The sequence below is a fragment of the Paralichthys olivaceus genome, chromosome 2 (genome assembly GCF_024713975.1).
Source record: "Paralichthys olivaceus isolate ysfri-2021 chromosome 2, ASM2471397v2, whole genome shotgun sequence".
Classification (NCBI taxonomy): Eukaryota; Metazoa; Chordata; class Actinopteri; order Pleuronectiformes; family Paralichthyidae; genus Paralichthys; species Paralichthys olivaceus.
Genome location: NC_091094.1, coordinates 5,833,902 through 5,857,180, shown reverse-complemented (window position 1 = coordinate 5,857,180; position 23,279 = coordinate 5,833,902). Strand labels below are relative to the sequence as shown.

At 41.0% G+C, this 23,279-nt stretch overlaps 1 protein-coding gene across 3 annotated transcripts in view; it reads right to left on the bottom strand.

The window, feature by feature from the left end:
- Positions 1 to 5,587: 5,587 nt before the first annotated feature.
- Positions 5,588 to 23,279, bottom strand: part of LOC109635375 (chemokine-like protein TAFA-2) — an 87,046-nt gene continuing 69,354 nt past the window's right edge. For 2 of the 3 annotated variants that reach the window (XM_069532713.1, XM_069532705.1), the window contains 2 exons: positions 15,395 to 15,544; positions 14,445 to 14,602 (listed from right to left, as the gene is read on the bottom strand). In XM_069532713.1, coding sequence (XP_069388814.1) covers positions 14,460 to 14,602; positions 15,395 to 15,544 — 293 coding nt within the window. In that variant the 3' untranslated portion in view covers positions 14,445 to 14,459. Of the gene's footprint in view, positions 6,380 to 14,444; positions 14,603 to 15,394; positions 15,545 to 23,279 lie in introns of those variants that run through there. The other variant, XM_020096520.2, reaches the window with a different exon arrangement.

Sequence of the window (23,279 nt, the reverse complement as noted above, 5' to 3'; positions counted from 1 at the left end):
TCAGCTCATGAAACAAAATCTATAATGAGCTTGTGGTTGAGTAAAGAGTTTGCTTTGCTGCTCAGGAGCTGTGGTATATTTAACCGTAGACTGTAAACAAAGATGCACAACACATCTCCACTTCTTCCTGTTGTGCAAAAATGAAGTCAAAATACCCCAGGTAACAAATAAAATGACCCATCGTCATAAAAACTTATTTAATATTCGTATTTTGACTATTTAATTTGGACCATGCCCCATCCACTAACATGGAGATGATTTGCAGAACTGTCGTGTCATCCGTCTTTATATAATGTCTATATTTTGAAGTAAAGCTAGCATCACAATTACAAAGTTGGTGTGCTGATGTTTTGCAGGTACATTGTACTGAAATGTTTCAAATTGTTATTGAGTCATAACTCTAAAAAAGAAAAGGGTCAGTTTCATGGTCAAAAGTCAATGGATCACCAAAGTCATAAGGATTTTACCTCTGCGGACAATGGACACTGACACAAAATACCTTTTCAATCCATGCCGATGCCGAGTCGGACATTTTAATGCAAATTTGTACGCAGATTTCTACAGCGTACATATTAATCTATGTGTCGATTCGATACCACTTCCTTAAAGTATATTAGTATTACTCAGATAAAACGGCACTTTTCCCCCCCAGAAATCAATTCTTCCAAAACAGCAGTCGAGCAAAAATAGCATGGTCACTTCATAGTAGCATCGAGCTGTTGAAATATGTTATGTAAGTTATTTTTTTAAGGGCACTGGAATTTGATTGGTGCTCAGAATCACAAAGTCCAGGTATCAGACTCAGATATTTTACTCTGAACTGACCGAGCGGCTAGAAACAGACACTTCACATTTCCACGCTACGAACATAATGGAGGATCCCTTTTACCCCCCCACCTTTTTACCTCCAGAAGAAAATATAAAGATACTTAAACCACTTATTTACTCCACTGGGACTAGCCCTGCTCCTGCTCTGTAGTGTAACCTGACCATTAGCAAAGAAATTGATTCTATTTGAAGCGTCAAGAAATGCAGGAAAATAATAAACGTATGGTAACTTAGCACAAAATGGGGCCAAGGAGAAAAAAAGGCCTTTAGAAATCCATCAGAATGTCATTTTGTGTCTCTGACTCTCTCTGTCCATCCACATAGGTACCAGCCCACTGCAAACCTGACTCCCATTAACCTGTTCATAGGTTTCCAGGAGAGGAAGTTGTATTTTCCACCTGTACATCAATCGCCCGACCCCCTCCTCCTGCCTGCCTGCTGCCGATGGACACCCACTCACTCCCCCCCACCACCACCCTCCTCGTCCTCCTCCTCCCCTGCGTTTGGGTCTGTCTGAGTAAGTTCCACAAAAGATCATTTCCTTTTCAAATTACAGCAGGACTTCTCGCTGACCCGAGGGCCTTGTGATAATGCAGTGTGGGAGCAGAGAGTGTCTCTGATGAGGGGGGAGAGCAGATGCACTGGGCAGCACTAATGTCTTGTCAACGCCGTGCTCGGACACTGGCGCCCATAGGGTCCGGCTGTGCTGCTTCAGACTGACTGAGCAGCGGCGGCTCGGTCGGATTCCTCCACGGAAAAACTACGGCGTGATTGGCTGACACTCGAACCACACAGACGTTGTTACTGGTGCATGTGAAATGTACAGCGTGTGTTGTTGTAAACAGCAAAGAGCAAAGTTTGGATAAGAGGCCTCGACGGGATGTGTGAACGACTTGCCGAAGCAGCTCGCGGGCTGTCATGATTCATCGGCTAATCGCCTCGCCTAGTCCAGTCAGGCATGAGAAACACCGAGAGGAGGAGGAGGAGGAGGAGGAGGAGGAGGAGGAGGAGGCTTCAGGTAAAGCGAGGGATACTTTGATATTAGAATTCAAGGCATCTACATCTCGCCTTGAGCAGGATAATCCCATTATGCCTCAGGTCACAGCGGTGCACAGAGAGAGACAGGGAGAGAGAGAGAGAGGCACAACTCACTTCAAAATAAACCTCCTATGGTTGACGAGAATAACACAAACAGCCGTCAGAAATAACATCAAACTTCGACCATAACTGAATTAGTCCAATTTAGGCATGAAAAAAATACCCCAGATATTGAAAAGAGAGAACAACACGATTAGATTATTTTTCTTCAAAAGCGGGGAGGAGGTTTTCGCAGCCAGACTTTTACAGCTCATCCGGGGTGTTGTGAAGACGGAGCAGTTTTTCATTACAGTCTGTCAGCTTTCATTAGGAAATGAGAAAATCTAATTTTGCTTGGTGTATCTGACAGTTTTTCAGACTAATTCATCCTGTCAAGATAAAGCCTGGCAAACCCACCAGATGGTGTTTGTGAAACTGAGAGCTTTGTTTTTCGGTGCAGATTTCTTAAAGTGTAAGGCCCACCTTGATTTAGATCTAAATGTGCAATTCGTTTTTCTCTGGGAGCCTCCACCAATCTCTAAAGCTGCAACTCTACGGCGGAACAGAAATTGTTGGTGACTTTCGCTTCCAATAAGATGTGTTCTTTCCCTGACAACAGCTAAAAATGCCATATCATTGTTATTCTGAATATTCCATCGATTCATTTTAACAGCTTCAGAAGCATCAATCTACAAACCTGCGATGAATCCAGCTTTGAACAAAATACCTGTAACCCGCCTGAAAGAATTTTATTAGCAAGGTTATCATCTGTTTAATATATCCAGTGTGCATACAGTAGAGTGGCACTTGATGTGCTAAGTTCATGTACAAATAACTGATTGCTGTTCATGTTTTACAAAGCAGAGATAATAACTAGCAGCTTAATACAAATTTTACTTAAGAAGAAATTGTTGATGAGTTATATTTGTTATAATGTTTGTATGAGTCTAGTTTTGTTCTGAACTTAAATAAAGCTGAATATACTGAATGGAGACGACAGGAATCCGAGCTGACCAGCAGAGCTGTGACCTTGTTCACTGACTGAAAGTACTCAAGTGTATTCGAAGGTCGATTTCCCCACTTAGCTCGTAAAAAACTTGAACAGTAAACTGAACAAATGGTTACAATCAACAAAGTCATTTGTGAATTTCAGCATTAAACTGATTTCTGTTTTCTCTCCTCGAATTCAACAACAAAGTAAATAAATAAATAGACGAGACGAGATTGTACGTGGACCAAACAAAAAAGTCAAAGTACATTGTGAGATCAACTTTTTCTCATCTGTCATTTCAGGTCGTTCCTATTACACTGATGTTTGTACGAATTTTACTACTCCGGCAAGTTTGAATTCATTATTTGATGCCAGAAAAACGATTGCAGAGACTGACTTGAAATTGGTCGAACGTAACTTTCCACACCACAATTACTACCTTTAAAAACTCTGCACAAGATGGCAGCACCAGTATCCGGGACATTTTAGCCTCTTTTATGTCCAACAGGAGGAATTGGCGACGTGTCATCCATCTTAATTTACGGTCTATGATCAAACCTGACCTTGTAGTGACACAGAACATGACGGGACTTTTTTATGTATAGTCTATGGACTGGACGCAGGATCACAGTGGTTAAAGGTGCTCTGCCCGAACAACAGGTGACTCCAGCCTGCAATCCCAGCTCAGCTCGTTTGTAACGCAGTGAATGAAACACCGACATCGATAGCGGAACACAGAACTGTCTAGGAGCCAGGCCTCAGTTCCTCCCTGCGGTTTCCAATCACATAGAATACATTTCCATTCAACGTTTGTGAAGATCTTTTATGGCTGAGCGACAAAACCCAGAGGAGCTATGGTTTGAAAAGATCTTTCATTATTAATAGAATATTAGCCCGCACAAAGGTGAATGAGTGAAGGATTGTGTTTCAACACTGCAGGGGCTGCAAAGTGCACAGAGGTTAATTCTCTGATCCAAGGGTAGATTTGTCTCATTGTGTGTAGATAGAAAGGGCTTTTCCAGGGGAATGGATTCATGTCTTCTCTCTCTGTTCCTTGGAGCTCTGTGGTGGATTGCCTGGTCTGATTAATCTTAATGAATTATGCAAATAGCCTTTATCTCAAATGATTTAGCAATGTTTCTGTATTGTTTTATTAATGCACTTTTGAATTACTCTGTATAATCACGTAGCCTTTCCTCAGCCTGCGTGCTGTTTGTAATTCATCGCCAGCTCTTTATTAAATCCATGGTGGTCTCCGGCGAATTGCACGCAGGAATGAGAAATTAGTCATTACTGTAATTTAATGATTTCTAACCAAACAAGAGGCAACCTGGCTCGCTAACCACGGCAGCCCTGCTCACTCCTCCCCCCTCAGCGCCGCTCCCTCGGGTCTGATCTTTGGGAGAAAGCCTTCTACTTTTTTGCTTAATTAATTATGTTTAGTATAAGGAGCATTCTGCGGTGAATGCACTGTTTCAATTACAGAGAGAAATTGACTTACAAAATATGAAACTCCCCATAACATGGTGGTTTGTTTGGCGTCTACGCACAATTGACTGAAGTTTAATATGAAATGCCTTTTCGTTAAAAAACACATTCAGCAAGACTTCTTCATATTGTCAGTCTTGCACATGGTGGTTCGCCAGTCTTTGTCCTAGAGCCATGAAAATAACAGCTAGAGTGAAAATTCACATTTCAGAAATGTCGCTTATTATCACATCAAAGTACAGCCCCCCCCTCCCGATAGTATGTACATACTATATGGCCTCCTGTCCCAAAGGTGTAAATATCACAAGCAGGTGAAATATAAATACATCTCCCGCTGTTCTCTGCCTCCTCACAAACACCTGCCTCTAACCTGCTTGGCCTCCACAGGGAGGGGAATGGAGCTGCATGTTGATATCAGTAATAATGGTAACCGCAGTATTCGGAATATAAATGTCAACATGGATGTACATTGTATTTGCCCTTGGACCCCACGGACTGAGGAAGCTAACATGATCACTGGGGTTAAATAATCTTCCTCTGCTGAGCTCTGGTTTCTATCTTCGTCCGTTTTCTCCCGCTCCCCTCTGCTGCACACTGCAGAGCCCGAATCCCTCAGGTTTATTTTTTCTAAGCTTTTAATGACTAACTGTGCTTTGGGGAGTTCTGTCAAGTTGAACCTTGTGGGAAATCACTCTGACCAAAAAAAAAAGACAAACAATAACTACAAAAAGAAATGAAAATATAATGGCTTTGTTGGTGAGTTAACAGGATACAAAAGAGGCTTGGATGACAACATCTAAGTTTGGGAATGAATCAAACAGGATTAGTGTTGATTTAGTCTCTTCCTGGACGTGATTTCAGAAACAGATTTCTTTATGAACTAGTTAATTTAGAGATTTGGGGCAATTTTGTCGTCATAAAACAACATAAATAGTTATCGGAAAGTCAAAAACTTTGAACTTCCTGTCTTGCTAAGATTTCCATTATGAAGATGTATGTAAGTGTGTACTTAATTAGAAAATGTCTCAATTGCATTTTGAATCATCATATAATTTCATAAAAGCTGTAATATGCAATGATTGACAGCTGACACTGACTCTCGACTGGTCGCTACCATGGCTCCAAATATGATGATAACAGGGTTCTGAATGATAAACAAGGAGCATTTGTACCGATTGTAAAAACACCAGTTTCCCCACAGAGTTATATCCATTGAGTTAAATTTATTGAGATAATACTGACATTTGTAATCAATGGTTGTCACCAGGCTTTGAAAACAACAGATACAGTTAAAACATTTTGGCAGAATCTGGCTGTGCTGACCCTTGTTGACTTGTAGTCAAACATGATTATATTTTCAGGGTTCTGCTGTTTGTTGTGGTTTCGTCTCGTGTCTTTTAAAAGAAGACTTGACGTCCAAACAAACGGAAAAAAAGCCGAAAACACTGGATGGTTTCAAATCAACCAAAAAACGAAAGAAACAGCAGAGATTTCTGCTCCATAAGGCTGAAAGGAATGAAAATGCTTATGCTCTCACTAGATCTTCAACACAGATATGCATCAAGAGTTCTGGGGTTCTTTGTGGCAAGAAAATAACACAAAAGCTTTACATCACATGGTTTTGTTTTAAAGGTGATATTTTTTCTTCTTGTGTAATCCACAGTCTTTAAAGTCAATAATTTTCTTCATGGTAGAGTCTTCAAGTCCATGGGAATAAAACTATAATACAAAGAGAGATCTGGTGGGCAGAGACAGCTACTGCAGGTGCTGCATCTAAAGTCAGGAATCTTTTTGGATATTTAGTCTTAAATGAAGCTTCCTGATCCTTTTCCTCCATTCGTCCAGTGGAATGTCCGTGATTATTGTCCCTGTTGGTCCCTGGTATCCACCAATATCTCAAAAGACATGATATCCAAATGTCCAATGGCGCTCCTCAAACATGTGACGCCTAGTTCCAGACTATGTTGTCCCGGAAACAGACGACTATCGTGTGACCTAGGAAGAAAGAATATGAAAAAATTAGTTGCAGGAAAATGTTGAGGGACCGTTGTCATCATGGTAATGATAATAAACACGTGGCAAAGGTTATGGAACAGTCGCGGGGGGAGAAAATGAAATGAACAGTGACTTCTCGTGTGAAAATCCATTCATCTTAACTTCCTCCTGACATGGACTTTGTTTTAATCTGTACTTTACTACGTCCTTTGCTCCCGTCATTCTAACTACAGTGACTACAGGTCACCCTACAATGCAACGTAACGCTGGACTCACACGTATGCGTTGTATTAACACTTGACAGAGAGTGGACCCAATGTTCAGCACTGGTGCGATTGACATAACGACAACATTTACAGTTTCATGGTGAGGACACACATTGTAGCCGGCTGTCGTGCTAACATGCCATGCTAGCTTTCAATGCACAGCGAAAGATACGCAGAAAATCAAATCCACAATACACGAGGTTAACCAGCTGGGTCTGCCTCCTCTTTCTCATTCATGTGAATTGATTGAGCCTGTCATTGAAGGGTTATTTGGTGCCTCCCTTGCTGCATTGCTACTGGCATACGCAGCCCAAGCAATGCAACAACCACAATGCAGTTTGGCAATGTATGACATAACCCGATTCAAAGTAAAAGAACAGCAGTTAAAGCCTCCGATATATATGTTTTGTTAAATACACTGTTAAGAACATATGAACATGCTAAACTGAGATGGTGAACATTTTAAACATCCATCCATCCATCTGTACCGCCTATCCTTTGAGGGTTTAAAGAGAATCCCAGCTGTTCACTCCTACATGGACATTCAGAGTCTCCAATTAACCTACGATGCATGTATGTCTTTGGAAGATGGAGAAAACCATGCATGGAGAAGCCCTGACCAGCTGTCTGGCTCGAACCCACATCCTTCTTGCTGTGAGGCGACTCCGCTGCACCACTGCACAAACATTGTAAACAATACCGGCTCCACATCAGCGAGTTAGCATTGTCCTTTATGTGCTGCATACCCAGTAATAGCTGTATCTGTCAAACGTATGACAGGTTCAAGGTGTGTGTTTTCCCAGCTGGCATGTTTAGAATTCAAACATCTGTGGTGTTCCGAGGCCAAAGTGGGAAGACAGTCAGCAGCTCCCAGTCAGACACGAGCGATGTACATCATGCACTCTGATTTCCATGCAAACAGTGGGAATATTACTATTCTTACTGGCAGACTGCTGGCATAAGTATTCTCAGACGTTTCCATGAATATTAATCGGGAGGATTGAAGGATGCAGTTTGTGCGACTTTCACTTTAAGCATGACTCCAAAAATACTGTGGGAAGTGAATGTTGGTTTGCCCTTTAAAAGTGGAACACAAGGAACTTTTAGACTTGCCCTCTGATGTAGGAGGCACTGCGACACACGCACACACACACACACACACACCTAATTATTAGCTTAACACTTAAACCAAGTCTACATCTTTACCAGCGACACATGTCTGCCTGGTTGGTGTGTACATGTACACACACACACGCACCCACACACACATAATCAATTCACAGTTGGCAGATTCTCTGCACTTGAACCAAGTGAAATGTTTCTGCTGCTCTGGTTTGGGGAGCCACAGTTTGATTTGCACTTGCATGTGACAATGGTTTGAAATCAAAGGTGTGAGCAAATTAAAATGATTTAATCAAGCTACTGACGACACAAAGTCATATATCAATGTGAGAAACGTTACAACAACTTTCAGGGGCAAATGGTTTTAGTGACAGCCTTCAGCATATTTCTAATGGCAGCATAGTAATTAACCCATGATTGCATATGTTTGTTACGTGATCACGAGAATGGAACAGATAGATGGATGGATGGATGAACAAATGGATGGATGGATGGATGGATGAACAAATGGATGGACTGACGACATTATAAACATAGTGCCCTCTGGTAATGGCTGCACCCGACCAGAGGCTGTTTGTGTTTGGCAACAGAATAAAAACGTGAAGCAGAGTGAAACCTTATCAAAGCAATTAGCATGCTCTGGTGCTGTGGGTGTCACAGTGTGGGTTATCAGTGAGTAAACACACAAAGGGGAGTCAGGAGGCAGCTCCTCAGGGTTTGGTGCTTAAGCTGCGACAGGATGAAAGAGCACACTTGACTGGTCAGCTGTCGGTTCAAAGCCCCATTGACAAACAAAGTAAGGCCCCGTCTTTGATTGGGGGGGGCACACGTATTATAAACGATTGTCCAGTCAAAGCAATATTTTTTTCCGAAATCAAACGTTTAGAGAATTAACAATAAAGAACAGATTTGCATTTATGTTAGGTTATGTTTAGGTTTGATAATGAAGAATCAATGAATATATATAACTATATATATTTTGCTGTACAACCACAAGTACATGGTCAATGCCAGTCCAACAGCAATGACTTAATGGGCCACAAAAACAAAAAATGAACAGAATGATTTAGCTCGTCTTTCTGGACAATCCACTGATTAAATGTCCACGTGCCTTCAGCCCCTCTCCAGCTTTTCAGACCTAAAATGTTTTACTCACACAGTGTTTCTGCAGAGACATAGAAACTGATAAATTCATTTCACTCCCTCTGTGCTGTAGCTCTGCAGCAGCTCTGAGTTCAGGTTTGAATGCACCCAAGATACATTTAGGACTCATCTGAGAGCTGACCACTTAGACCACATTCAGATGTGGACTGGGACGCATGCGGTCAACTTTTTTTTGCTTTGAACGCTAATTTATCCTGGAGCACATTGAACGAGTTTCAGATTAAAATACGTTTATTGATTAATTCAGCACCTTCTGTCTCCGCTCTCTCACACCAACACACACAGTGACACACACACACACAAACAAGTGGACACATCTGTGCAGTCGAACTGGCTAAAAACAACGTAATTTGCATAGAGAGAGAGAGAGAGAGAGAGAGAGAGAGAGAGAGAGAGAGAGGAAGTGAGATCCGATCACAAGCGGTCACAGGAGATGCATTCAGGATGCATTTTAATAGAAGGTGTGAAAAGACGAACTCGGAGCTGTCCGCTTGTGATCATCTCTCTCAGGACGAATCGATGTTTGAACACATCTTCTTCAGTTACATTGAACTGAGCAGAATCAATCTACTGGTCGAAAAACGCCAGATCAGCTTCTTCAGGGACCATGAGGTCAGATTGAGATTGTTTCCTCAACAACTGTTTCCAAGGTCAGACATAAACGGAGAGCTTCATTAGCAGTGTTTGTGGGTGGGCAGCCAGTGAAGGATCATTGCACCAGTGACTCCTGTTGTCACTATTCCACAATGTCTCCTACAACCAGAGTCAGCTTATTGTGTAAACATCCAATTGCAATTTCTTTTCTCTCAGATGGATAGATGAGACAATCATTTAATTATTATTTTCATTCAAACATAAACATTCAGTCATTACCCATAAGAATATAGACGCCTAAATAGATATATTGTATGTATTGTATACAACATCAACAACAAGGTCCCATCTATAGAGACCGTTACGTGACATGAGCACTTCAGTTAAGGATAGACGACGGTTCAAGAACAGACTGTATATGCGTTCAATGTTCAAGTGCCTGGAACCTGTAATCTTTAAAAAAGACCAGCATGGAAGTCAATTTAAACGTTTTCATAAAGAGTTTATGGTCTAGACCTCTTCAATACAACGTGGCGTTGTTAGGCGTTAAAGCATGGTATGTATTGTGGCATGAATGCTGTGATTGACAGCTATGGGCTCTAATAGGTGTAGTTTGCAGAAGAAGAAGAATAATATAACCTCGACAATTGATTATGCTGCAGTCCCCAGAATTAGTTTTTATATATTTTACTGCAGGACCAGATGTTTTGGCAGAAATCAAATACAATTTGTCAAGTTCGTAGTCAACATATTCGTGATTTGAAAAACAGGTAAAATAATTCACAAACACATAAGAAAATCTTTCTAAAGTGTAATTTCTAGGAAACAGTTTCTTTATGGATCTGCAAAGATGATATTCACACCAAACTGTGGAGAATTTAAAACACACATCATTGTATTTTAAAACTGCTGGTGAGCATTAAGTATATTAGGGTTAGAAAAATTATCTTTCCTACATATGACATGGAGTAAATTTCCATTTTCATTGTGTCTTAAAAAAATCTCCCTCAGACAGCGATCCATCACCAACCTCCAGCACATTGTCGATAATGTCATAAAGCTGTCGAGCAGAAAGGCTCTGTGCTTCTTTTGCCGTCTGCCCTCTGACTGATAGAGAGTGAAAAGCAGGAGCTGCTGGGGTTATAATTCCTGACATTACCAGCAGGACTATAAAACTAGCTGCTCCTGGACATGCAGAGGAGGAGGGAACAACTGGAGTCGTCCACGACGGGGCCTGCGGGGTGTTAAGACGTCTGATTTATTGATGTGACTTCATCATGAGGTGAAACGACACCATCATTTTTTATCAACAATGCCACCGGTGGAAGTCAGAGAAGAAAGGATTTATAGTGTAGAACTGCACGAGGCATGTTCTGGAGCTAAAGAGTTTGTTTGTTCCTTTATTTACACTGTATATCACTAACTAGTGTTTTGCAGAGCTTTAGATATTTACGGCCTTTGCACTCTTGACTGTTTTTTTTTTGTGAGATTAATTCAGATGTTGTTGAACCTGCATTCAGTCAAAACGTCACATTTGTAAGCAGCCTGAAGAGGCTGTTGTAGAGTTTAGGCTCCTGATCCAAGTAGTGAAACCCACCATCAAAGTTCTTCATCAGTACTTGAAACAAACAATTTGTTTGCTTGGTTTCATCAAACTTAATGTGAATTAGCAGGAAGTTAATGTGGTGCCCAGAGTCCATCATAAACAAACAGAACGATGAGGTGAAAACTGTTCTGAAATGTTCTGTGGAGTCAAGACATACTTCTCATTCTCACACACGTATTTATTCTATATATTCTGTATATTTATATTCTGAAAATATTGATTAGTGCAGCTTTACTTCACACAAGCACTTGAGACTGGACTTGACTTTGATTTGTGTTTATTCTGACTTAATGAGACCTGAGATAAAAATTGTTTTTTCTAGTTTTAAAGTGGTTACAGACAGATCTATAGGAATAAACCTTGAATATTCAACCCTATGCAGAGAAAGGCCTCGGTTATAGGAAAATATTCAGATTGCTGAATATCTTTGTCACGTCCCTGTTTGTGTTTCATTATTTTATCTTCATCATCTTATCTTTCTTTGTTTACCTGCATTTGCTGTTGCCTCATTTCAAATTTATGAGATTCACGATAGCGTTTCCTCGGCTCCTGTTATTATTGTTCTGCTCTGTGGGTGGAGGGGGGGGGGGTTATTGTTTTATTGCTTTTATGTAGTAAAGCACTTTGTGTAACATTGTTTAAATGAAAACTGCTTCACAAATAAAGTCTGATTGATTGATTCATCGATTGATGTAATTTTACAGGTCAGCATCCACAGATTTTAAAGACCTCACTGATTTGAAATTCACTGGTTAAGATTTATGATTTAAATTGGATTTTATGAAAAAACTTGAAAGGGGTATATTATATCTCTTATAAAAACTAAATCCCTGCATATTTACTATCCTAATTTGGACAGCATGCAGGGCGGGTTAGTTGTTTTCAATCACTGCATTTTCAGGCAATTAAAAAGACCGGAGTCACGTTTCTTAGAAAAAGCAGGAGTTAGAATTTCATTTCTGAAGACCTCACAGAAGCAGTCACCACACCAACACTTGGGCACCTAATCTCGACTCTCAGCAGAGCCCTGGCTCCGCTCATTCCTCAGAATGATGCTAACTATCCAGGAAGCTTGGGTACAGAGCCCTCTAGCATACACAGGCTGTCCTTTGCTGCATCTCTGTGGGAGGCAGCAAGACCACGGGCATGGAGCGACCCCCGCTGACTCCCAAATCAAAAAAAGAGTCGAGGTTCTGACGGGTTCTACTCGCCACCTGGACCCCTGCTTGTCTCTGCCTCTGTTGCTGCTTTCCCGTGGCTGTGTGAGAGGGCATGAATTATTAACCCGGCTAAAATAAAAAGCTCTGCTTTGTCCAGGTCTCCTGTAGCCATGAATAATGGAGGAGGCAGTTCAACTACAGGTGTATGGTGAGTCAAACACTGGGCTATGACGGGTGGCTAACGGCCCACAGCGCCCCACCCACCCAGCATCTTCATCTACTTCAGGTCAACTCCACCCTTACAACCTACAACACACGTCCAGGTTACCTGTGCTCATCTCTGGGAGAACTGCAGCTTTCTTTAGCTCAGCACATCCCGCTTGATGATTCAGCTTCCTGGAGGGATTTGGTTTGATATTTGTTTTGTTGTAATTTTGGAACTACATAGAAGCCGGCTCTGAGTTTCCAAAGGTGTGGACCCACCTGAAGCCTGCTCTCCCCTCCCCTCAGTGGTAGAACCGCGAGGTGGAGACACGTGAGCTGGATTTTGCTCAGTCACCAACAATGTGTTTGTGATTCCTTAGAGGCTGAAACTTCCCATTTCTGCGAATGAAGTCGCTGGCGTACATTCACACTGTTTATTACAGAAGCGATAATTGATTTTCCATTTGCAAAGTTGTCATCTGCTATGTGCTTCCACATTTCATTTTCTCACCTAAATCACAGAGTGAGAATTATGAATGTCATGGTGGTAATCTTATTTCTATATTTATCTATTTGCATCTGTTTTTCAGTGCTCAACAGTAAGTTTACTTCTGATGTTTGTATCTTCACGGGAATAACTCTGACATATGTCATTTAATCCTGTCAATCAGACTTTGTGAAATTATATTTATATAATATAATTATACATTAACTCTGTGAAGAGAAAAGACAAATGTCATCTTGCGCATGTTAATATGCTACATCAGGTGTATTCTTGAATAACTTTGATATCTTAAAAACCTATAGATACTGTTTCTTCTTTAGCTTCTAATTTAAAACACAGGGTGATTGCAGTTGATGATGATATCCGTGTACGCAATTAAATATTACTGATTAGAGCAGTGGTAAGATCATCATCAAGCTACAGCGCTTATTACATTTCAATCAAACATATTAAATCACTACTTAATTGCACTTAAATTACATGGTTTGTCAGTTCAGAACTACGAGTTCCAAGTCATCCCTAAAACCAAATTCACTCTGGAACATTTGTTGGGATTTTTTGAAAATTGAATGTAAAATATTTTAAAGCAGAAAACCGGAAACAGACCCTTCTCTTGAGATTTCATTGTCTGTATATAAAGATGGACAATGCGTCCAAAGCCAAAAATCCCAGACATGGATGATGACATCATGTCTCTTGATCATCATGAGCTCAACCAATCACCAATCAGTCTCACCTGTCAATCATGACGTTTCACCCTGGTTTTATAGCGTCAAGTAACATAAAACACTTGATCATCAGTGTGATATGAATGACCTAAAAGGACAGGAACCTTTCCAAACATGTGTTGGGTGTGTTTTCTTTTCTCACACATGGAAATTCAAATGTTCATAAGGTTATTGTGTTCCTATCCATCAAAATGAATAGTGGAAATGCCCATAACACAAAAACATAAACATACAGTAATGAACATGACTGACTTTGGTTTGAGAGCCTGTCCCCCCCCCCCCACTGTACACAATCGTTGACTGTACCAAACCAAATTATCAGCTGAGGTAAAATATAATAAATTGAGTTCAGTGACATGATATCAACAAACTTCCAGATGTAACTGAATAGATATCTGAACCTCAGTCACCTCTTTGTACTACTGTAAGCCGATTGCTTCCAGAAACACTTGACTGACTCTCCTGTGTGAGTCACATTTCTCCTCTCCTGCTGCCTCCTCTACTCTACTCTCGTCTGAAGTTGATAAAATTAAATCTTCTCCAGTGCTCTCTGCAGCTCTTATTTCTTTCTTTTTCAAACACTTATCTAGCACCCATCCATTATTCTGGGGTCATTTCGTTAAACTATTATCTGGGGGTGCGATCTCGCAGTTTGCAGCCACTTAAAAATACTTGGGAAAGTTGAAGTTTTTATCATGATAATTTACACCCACAAGTCTGCCCACAAATATTTAGCGAGTTAAACCCACCTTGGTTGTCTTCACTTTGTTTCCCGTACTGCAGCTCCATCCTTTGAGATCTGGCAGCACTTTACACTCCTCCCCGTCCATGCAGGGATGCATCTGGCACCACCACTTCTGTGCAACTATCGATGCTGCGAGGAAAAGAACGGAAGGAAAACAGTGACGGAAAGGAAAAAAAACTTACTGCAGGCAATTAACATACTGTTTGAGAGGGCATCATGGGTCTACCCTGGCTGCAGCAACAACAAGTGCCTTCAGTTTCTATATATTTGACAGTGATTGAGGAGAGCGTCTTTTCATCTGTGGCTGACACGGAGCCCTGTCAAACCCACCTCGGTGTGTTTTCAGGTCTGAATTGCAGGTCAGTGTCAAGCTTGAGTGTTTGTGAGCGGATGTGAGGATGGTGGATGTTTGTATGTAGGAGGGGTAATAAAGCGTGAAGCAGAGGTTGGAGCATCAAGGTCTTGAGGTGCTCCGAGGAGGCCTACAGGGGAGCGACGGCTTCATCTCTAAAGTGAAAAGAGAACTGTCAAAATTGAGGAAGCCCCTGTCAGAGCCATTACAGTGAAAGGAGGAGATGGGGATCGATTGGCCTGTAACTGAGGCTACTTTTGACATGATATTAAATGACCTGGCCTTCTGTCTGCGCCGCTGAACACAAGGTCTGATACGGCCTCACAAACACACAGAGAATGAACTGGTGGGCAGTTTGATTTGAGAGATTTCAAAGCCTCTGGGACGAACAGCAGATGTGAAAATCTCAACACTGTGTTTTGTTTTTCTTCTTTTTTCATATAACAAACCTCTCATCGCTGGATTGTCCCTGAAATAAACAGCAGAGACACAGTGACAGCTGTGACAGTTCTGCAGCGGGACACATTTCCACCGCAATCAGCAAAACTGTAATGAGAAGCCTCGCGTACCGTCTACACACGACGGAGCCGCTCTTGTTGTCCCCGCCACCTGTCCAGGAAAGCAGGAGCATTTGACAGTCTGGGATCTCTCTTCGATCTTGTTCTTGTTGCAGCATCGGTGCGCAGCAATTACCTCACAGGTTCCCGCTTTCACATGAACTGAAAAGCACAAACACAGGCGATGGTTAGAAAACGTGACGGCCACAGTCATTCCACTCTTCAGACGTCAGTGGTTTGTTTGTGCCTTCATTTCACGTACACAGATTTAAGACATTTAGTCTCGAGCCCCGTCCCTCCTAATAAATATATGAATCTTTCAAAACACAGAAATGCAGATTCATATTCTGAATCAAGAATCAAGGGAAAATAAACAGCAAAGCAAACATTACTCAAACAGGAGTAAGTCGTGCATGTGTCGTGGAACTGATTTCTGCCACAGATACACATTAGTGAATATTTACAGCAACAGAATAGTGAGTGTGTGTGTGTGTGTGTGTGTGTGTGTGTTTGGGATTGACTTGTTCATGGGAATAAAGGAATGTGTCACACGGTTTGTCAATGACACAACAATGGAGATGGGCTTATATGATACAGAGAGTCACAACAGGCTCAGGGACAATACTAGTTCCATCCATTCATTGATGGTTTTACTGTTTCCATAGCAAGAGAACACAGATCTAATACACACTCCTCACAAAGCATTTATTGTGACCTTTAAAGAATTTTAACACATTATGGGAAATGCTCTTACTTGCTGTGAGTTAAAGAGGTAAAGAGGAAATCTCTGAGGTGACTCCCAGCAATCAGCAATAAAAAGAGAAAAACAAATATATACATATGTGCATATATTGTGTACATATAAGTGTGTGTCACCGCTTTATCACCCAGAGACATTTGTTTTCTTTGTGTTTTTATTAATTTTTTCGTGTGTTAGAAGCGTCATCAACCCTGAATTTCTACAGATTTTATACTAGGAAATACGCGATGTCTGGGGAGTTCATGTCTGAAGGAATCCTAATAGGCCAAATTGAATTGATTTCCATACATACAAGCCTGTTTAAAGCACCCTATTCCAATATTTGTGCTAAGCTAACAGACTGGTCTTCACATTTAACATGTACACATTGTACATGAAAAAAACCCTGAGCTGAGGTGAAACCACTCCAGCGCTTTCCAGAAGAAACTCAATCTGTCAACCAGCACTTCAGAGGTGCGAAGCTTTAGCACCTGTTTTCCTTTAACCTAGTGCTAAGCTACGCTAAGCGATTGCTAGCTTTAGCTCCATAATTTACCATACAGACAGCTAACTGTGGCAATGATGTTCTTATTTAACCCTCGAGAAAAAAGCAAATATCAGCCATGTGGTAAATACACAGACTGTACAGTTAATTAATATCATATAATATATAAAAAAGTCAATTAATATAATATATTAATAATGATCTCACAATCTATTCTTTTTCAATATGGCCTACAGGAGTCTTCCTTGCCAACCAGGCGTGTAGCTGCTCATAGAGTAAAGAACATACAGTGCTGAGAACATGTTTCCATGAACAAGTTTCACTGAAGAAGAAATATGCTTGTTTTCAAATGTTCACATGAGCAGGTGGTAAAACTTTAATACACATATATAAATGTAGCTCTGCCATGAGGTCGAACAAAGCTTCGCCTCAATGTCTCCTTTGTTGAAAGAAAGTCCTGTGAGGGTGTTTGAGTCGTTTCTTAGCTCGCTCTGGTTTCAAACATCCAAACACGTCTCCTACTTGAAATCCAGGTCATCCCCCAGGTGGAGGACCCCGGCTTTGAACCCCAGTGCCGCCCCACCTGTCCATGTATCCTTGAGCAACACACTTAATCCACCGACCCTGCACCGCAACCAGAGGATAAACAGAGGGTGAACTTCTCTCTTGGGATACAACTAATTAAGTTACCGAACATTAAAAAACACACACACACGTACACTTCTAAAGAAAGACTTCATTAACGTCAGAAAAATGCTTATTACACATGCTTACATCACAATATCAATTACAAGGGGGCTGTTCTTACACAAGCACAACCACCAGCATCAAGTCAATCCCAACATCAATACTGCTCTCCATCTTATATTCATTACCTTCTGCATGGACTCATCAACCATTCTGAGCATGTTTGTGCATTTACACGTAACAATCAGGATTGGATAGGATAGAAATTTTTTTTTAAAAGCAGTGAAAAAGTTCTGACATTCCTTTCAGATAAGCCTTAATTATGCCTGCAAAGATTTTCAATTTGGGACTTGACTTGAAAATAGATTGCAGTGAGCTTCTATCTTCCCATTAGCTGGCAATCCAGAAATCTCATCTACAACATTAAAAACATTTTGCTTCCAATCAATAAGGTGCTATTCACATTCCCACAAAAGGCAAGACAACAATTGCCGATCGAGTGCTTTTCACTGAGGAGAAACCTACTGATGCAAAAACAGGTCAGGCTCCATGCCCTTGATGTGATTATCTTTAAGCCACCAGCACGCCCCCCGGTCAAAGTTAATTTCAAAAGTTGGAACAGCTTTGATGGAATATTCAAACTTTGTTTAAGCAATAGATGCAAATGGACAATAGGTAATCACCAGAGGTGAGACGAGCAAAGACAATCATTGTGAATCACCGGATTATAAAGGAAAACAAATAGCATGTGTTGCAGTCAACGACTGGAAAGGGCTCACTGATTATAGCCCCGCATCACAAATCAAGAGTGCATTTCATTAACCTTAAATCTTTCTATCACTCCTACATTATAATTAAACGAGCTGTCAAAATAAAGTGTCATGGGACAGACGTCACGCTCAAAGCCGCTAATAATTCTGTCTGCCTGTCTTGCACCATGAAATGCATCACTGGCTGTAGTTTTGGCTGCATGTATGTACACTCTCTGCTTTGGTGTGAAAAGGAGGAAAGAAAGCTGCAGCACAAGCTGCGGCTGGGACTCTCGACTCATTAAGGTGCAGGAAGCGGCTGGTCGGGGCTGCCCGTGTGGAGAGAAGTGCTGATTAAAACTGGAGCTGCTGGCTGAGGTCGCTGACTCTGAGGCTGGACCCTGAACCACCATGCAGTGTGGACAGGATGAGAGGTCGGAGACCAGGGCACCGTGGTCAGCCTGAGCTGGTAACGATCCCTGTGAGAAGAAACAACCATGAACTGACTGTTATGATGCACAGACTATGAGAGACAATAATAAAAAGCTGTAATAGTGAAAATGTCAACAAAATCTAACTTTTCTAACTATTTATGGGATTTGTCTCTGCGTGTATTTATCTCTTCATTAAATCAGTGGTGGAAGAGTCCACCATCCCCACTTGCCTTCTTTTAGGTTTAAAAAGAAAACAATGTGAGCATAACATCTGCCACAATCTTATCTCAATGATATCTGCCTCCAAGCTTAATGCTCTTACATTTTGTCCTGTATCACATTTGTGACAAGAGGACAATATATATATATTTTATATCTATATAGATATAAAATTATTTTTTTACTTTTGTATGTCAGGATTTAATGAATAAAAAATGTCTTTACTTTCTCTGTTTGGAAAGAAGTAATGTAAAGTATGGCAAGAAAGAAAAAACATTTTCGTGACTATTTGATTGTAGGACTATTTTAATAATAATTAAAATTATTCACAATTACATTTTTTTGTGGACTCACTGGGCTTAAATACAACGACAGGCTGTACGTTATGATGATGTGTTTCCTTCGGTCCAACCTTCATGAGTAAAAACATATAAGTGCAGCAGCCGTGGGCAGGGAAGAGGTCAACGTGTTGCACAAGGACACTTCGTCAGTGGGTGGATAATCATTTAGCCACTTTGTAGAATTGTAGAATGATCTGTGTAACCACCAGCACCACCCTGACACACCAACCAGCACTTTACATGGTGTCAGTCGGAGCAAAGGAGAGTGAGGGTAGTAAAGGGTGAAGCACACGTGTAGGAGACGCACGTCGCTGTGTACACGGCTCATAACACCTGGGATCGATACATTTCTATTCAAGCACTTAGCGCTACGATCAGTTAGAATCAGCCGGCACCGACGTCAGCACGACGGCGAGATGAGAGACAAAGAAAGGTGAAAGGACAGAGACCACTAACGAGAACTGGCACCAGACCCAACCCTTCAGCTCAATCGATACCACTCTGAGGCAAAGTACTCTGCTCCACAATCATATTCATTGATCCCTGACTGATAAATGCCAGTATGGAACCAGAAGCTGCACAGAGCTGAAGAGGGGAAAAAAGGAGGGAAACTATCTTGTTCTACTTTTCTCTTAATACGCCTGGACATGAGACACTTGGTTCACTTTCATTTTACTATTACAGCGTTTGTAAAGCATTTGCATCTGAAAACTCATCAAATGACTTGGATTACTAGTGAGTAATAAAAGATCAAATCTTTATATTCCAACATTATTGCATATCCGGTATAAATGGGCAGTATGTTGGGTCTGTATTAATGCTGGTTGCAGCTTTGCGTCGCAATAATTGAGCCGAGACAAGGAAAGTCTGGCTGTGGACACATTACGTCATCACATGTACTGTATATGTAATGCATATTAAGTGTAACACTTGTATTATAACTGAAAGATGGACCTGAACACATCCAGTGCTGATTGAATTAAACTGGTAGAAAATTGTGTTCCTGACAAGCAGTCAGTTTTCCCATTTACAAAAGTGCAGAGTATCAAACACTGTAAATTACCCAGTGCTGTGCAGTAGTTGGTGGTGAATGGTGCAGAACATCTAAAAGCAGAAAATATAAACCTGTCATTACTTGTATGGGTGTACGGGGCATTTGTAAATAAGAGTGTGCGGAGTGTGAGTCCTCTGACACAAAACAGGAGGAGTTGACAGATGCACTCTCCTTTCAATTTGCTTATTTTACCTGTCACGTTGCCCAACGCGCTCTCTCTCTGACTTCAGATCACATTCATCAGGCAGCAGTTTGCTAATGTGGGGACAAAAGGCAGGCAGCCAAACAAAAGAGGAACAGTTTCCCTTGAGTTTATTTATACAATATCTTCATGTGGAAGTTTTCAGTGAAATGGCAAATACCCGACACCTGGAGACGATATGACGATATGATGATATGATGAAGATAGAGGACGTGTGTTTGACGAGATAAGAGACTGTGTACTGAAATTATTTCAGGGTAAAAATAAATGTGTTGACTCGTTAATGTAAAGCACCAACGTGTATTCTGTTTACTAATATGTATATATCATAGACTAAGGACGGACTTTATGACAGCTCCCAAAATGAAGGCCAAAGTGTCTTGATTGCCTCCTGGTGGCAGCATCAGGGATATTTTGGCTAAATTTGGGGAAAATGGGAGGAAGTAGAGACGCGTCTTCCATCTTTAGACACAGTCAATGGTTTAAATACTATTGTAATGTAGAATTCTTGTCTTCTACTTGTGTTTCTTCTCTAAAAAACAATTACATAACAATACCAGGAAAATCAGGCCATAATACACTATTACCCTCTGAGATGAATAAGGAAATGGAAAAGTATCATTAAATTCAACAGCTGCATTAAATAAAAGTAGACCTTTGGGATACATTAATGCATCTGATTATACATGGATGTGTTGTGTTCTTATAAAAACAGCTGCATAACTATAGATCCAAGGTCAGTCTAAGTCACTGTGTTATTTGTTAATGTACATGCAGTGTTTTGAAGGAGATCTTTGCTTAATTCACTTACACAGGACACATTTACATTAAAAGTAGGGTGTCATTTTCCCCTCACTCAAAAAAAGTGCTTCAGAAAGCGTTTTAGAAATTCCACTGGAGACTAGACCTTATGGGAACAGCTCCCTACACTGATTTCCTTCCTGAGACTTGTTGCCAGTCACTGAAGCGCTCTCCTGTTGTCCTTATCACAGAACTAATCATAAAAGTTTTAAAGCCACTGGTTGTTCTCAGCTTCTACGGAAATCAAACAATTGATCTAACATTCAGGGTGGCATCAAGAACAACACGCTGTTCAAACTTGTCAGCTGCCTGACTGGCTGTACATCGGCCTCACCTGGTCAGTCAAGCACAAGATACAGTAATAGAAGCACAACAGGGGATACGTGAAAAAACAGAGGGGCTGCGTTCATTTTGTTGTTGACAGCGAGACTTCACTGACTGCAGCAAACCTGAATTACAAATATGTCTCGCGTCCGTTTGATGCACAGGATGCTTCAATCGTCATGGAACAACAAAAGCCTAGTGTGTTGTAATAAAAAAGTCCCATCTTGACCAGATGTCTGTCAAGTCACAGAAAACAAAGGTAAAATTATGTAGAAATCCCTCCAGTTGAGTCAAGAAGCTGTGGAATCCAAATCTCTTACAAGTGACAGAGTTCCCTTCATGGTTCACAATAACATGACTGAAGGCTCAATAGGAGAATGAAGGTTCAGAGATGACAGAGCTATGTTAATAATAAGTACTTAACGTCACAAAGCACTCATAATAATTGACGACTACATTGGAAAAGCCTGAGCAATTACTGCTACATTTTTTTGTGTTTGGTATGCGGTGACATCTTAATGGAGACATGTTATGCTCATGTTCATAATTTTAATTCATGTTATTACTTGAAAGCTTTAAATGCTGTGATGTTCAGAAAACCCACACTTTTCCTCATTAAGCCTCAAAGCTTGCTTTTAGCCTCCTGTCTCTTTAAGACCCCCTCCCGATAGAGCCCAGTCTGCTCTGATTGGCCAGCTGGCCCACTCTACTGTGATTGGTCAACTGCTTCCAGTGCAAAAAGTAAATGCGATAAACGGCGTCAGGTACGACCTGATGAAACACACACTTCGATAACAGGAGCTTGTCTGCAACATACAATTAGCTGCTTCAACACGGATGATATTAGAGGCTGGGAGACATATCAGCACAGTGATACCAGCTCATCACAGTATCTGCATACGTGTCAGATAATAAGTACGAAGTCGTTGCAGTACAGAAATAAAAAAACACCAAGTTAAGTGTGAAAACTCAAGGTTGTGATTTTACCTGCTTCTTGGCTGGGAGCGACTAATCGTCACCACCAGGCAAAGATTAAACAAACAGGACACAGCCTGTTCATTAGTGAGCTTCAGAGGTGCTGAGAGGCACATTTTGTCACATTTGGACAGAGCCTGGCTCGGTGTTCCCCCCCGCTAACGCTCTTTATGCTATGATGAGCTAACGGGCTGCAGGCTGTACTGCAGCATTCCTTTAGATGTGAGAGAGGCATTTATCTCTCCATTAAGCACAAAACGCTCATATATTTGCCAAAGTATTCCTTCAATAATATGCATAAATACATAATGCATAAAAAAAATACACTGTCCAGCTTATGGGGATACTTAAGATGTCTCTGCATCTCCACTCAGCCGAAACAAATTACCATCCTTTAGCTACAGTAAACCACGTGTCCTTCAAGGGTCAAATAAAGACGAGATTCACATTTAGAAGAAACCTCAACGATACAAATATTGGACAATGTCATTTATTAACTCTCAAATATCAAAATCAATGTCATCCTCACACGTCTAACCAGGCAATCTTTATGCAGCCAGAAGAAACTCTCCATAATATCTCAGGAGAGTTCCAGAGCACAATCAGATAAAAAGGAGAATAATAAATATAAGAGTTTCCTAAAATGTGCTCCGTGGACAAAAACAAATAAAGAAGAGAACACAGACCTGTTACGGAAGCCAGGACAATATCATGGCTGAAACACACAGAGAAATGAATTAACAGTGAGTCACAGATGAGGTTACTCAATGATCAGCTGCAGACTTCTGCACATCCTCCTGCCCGCTGAGGGACCCGAGATTGTATGGATGAAAAAAACCCAACATAATTACAGAAGCCCATTACAGC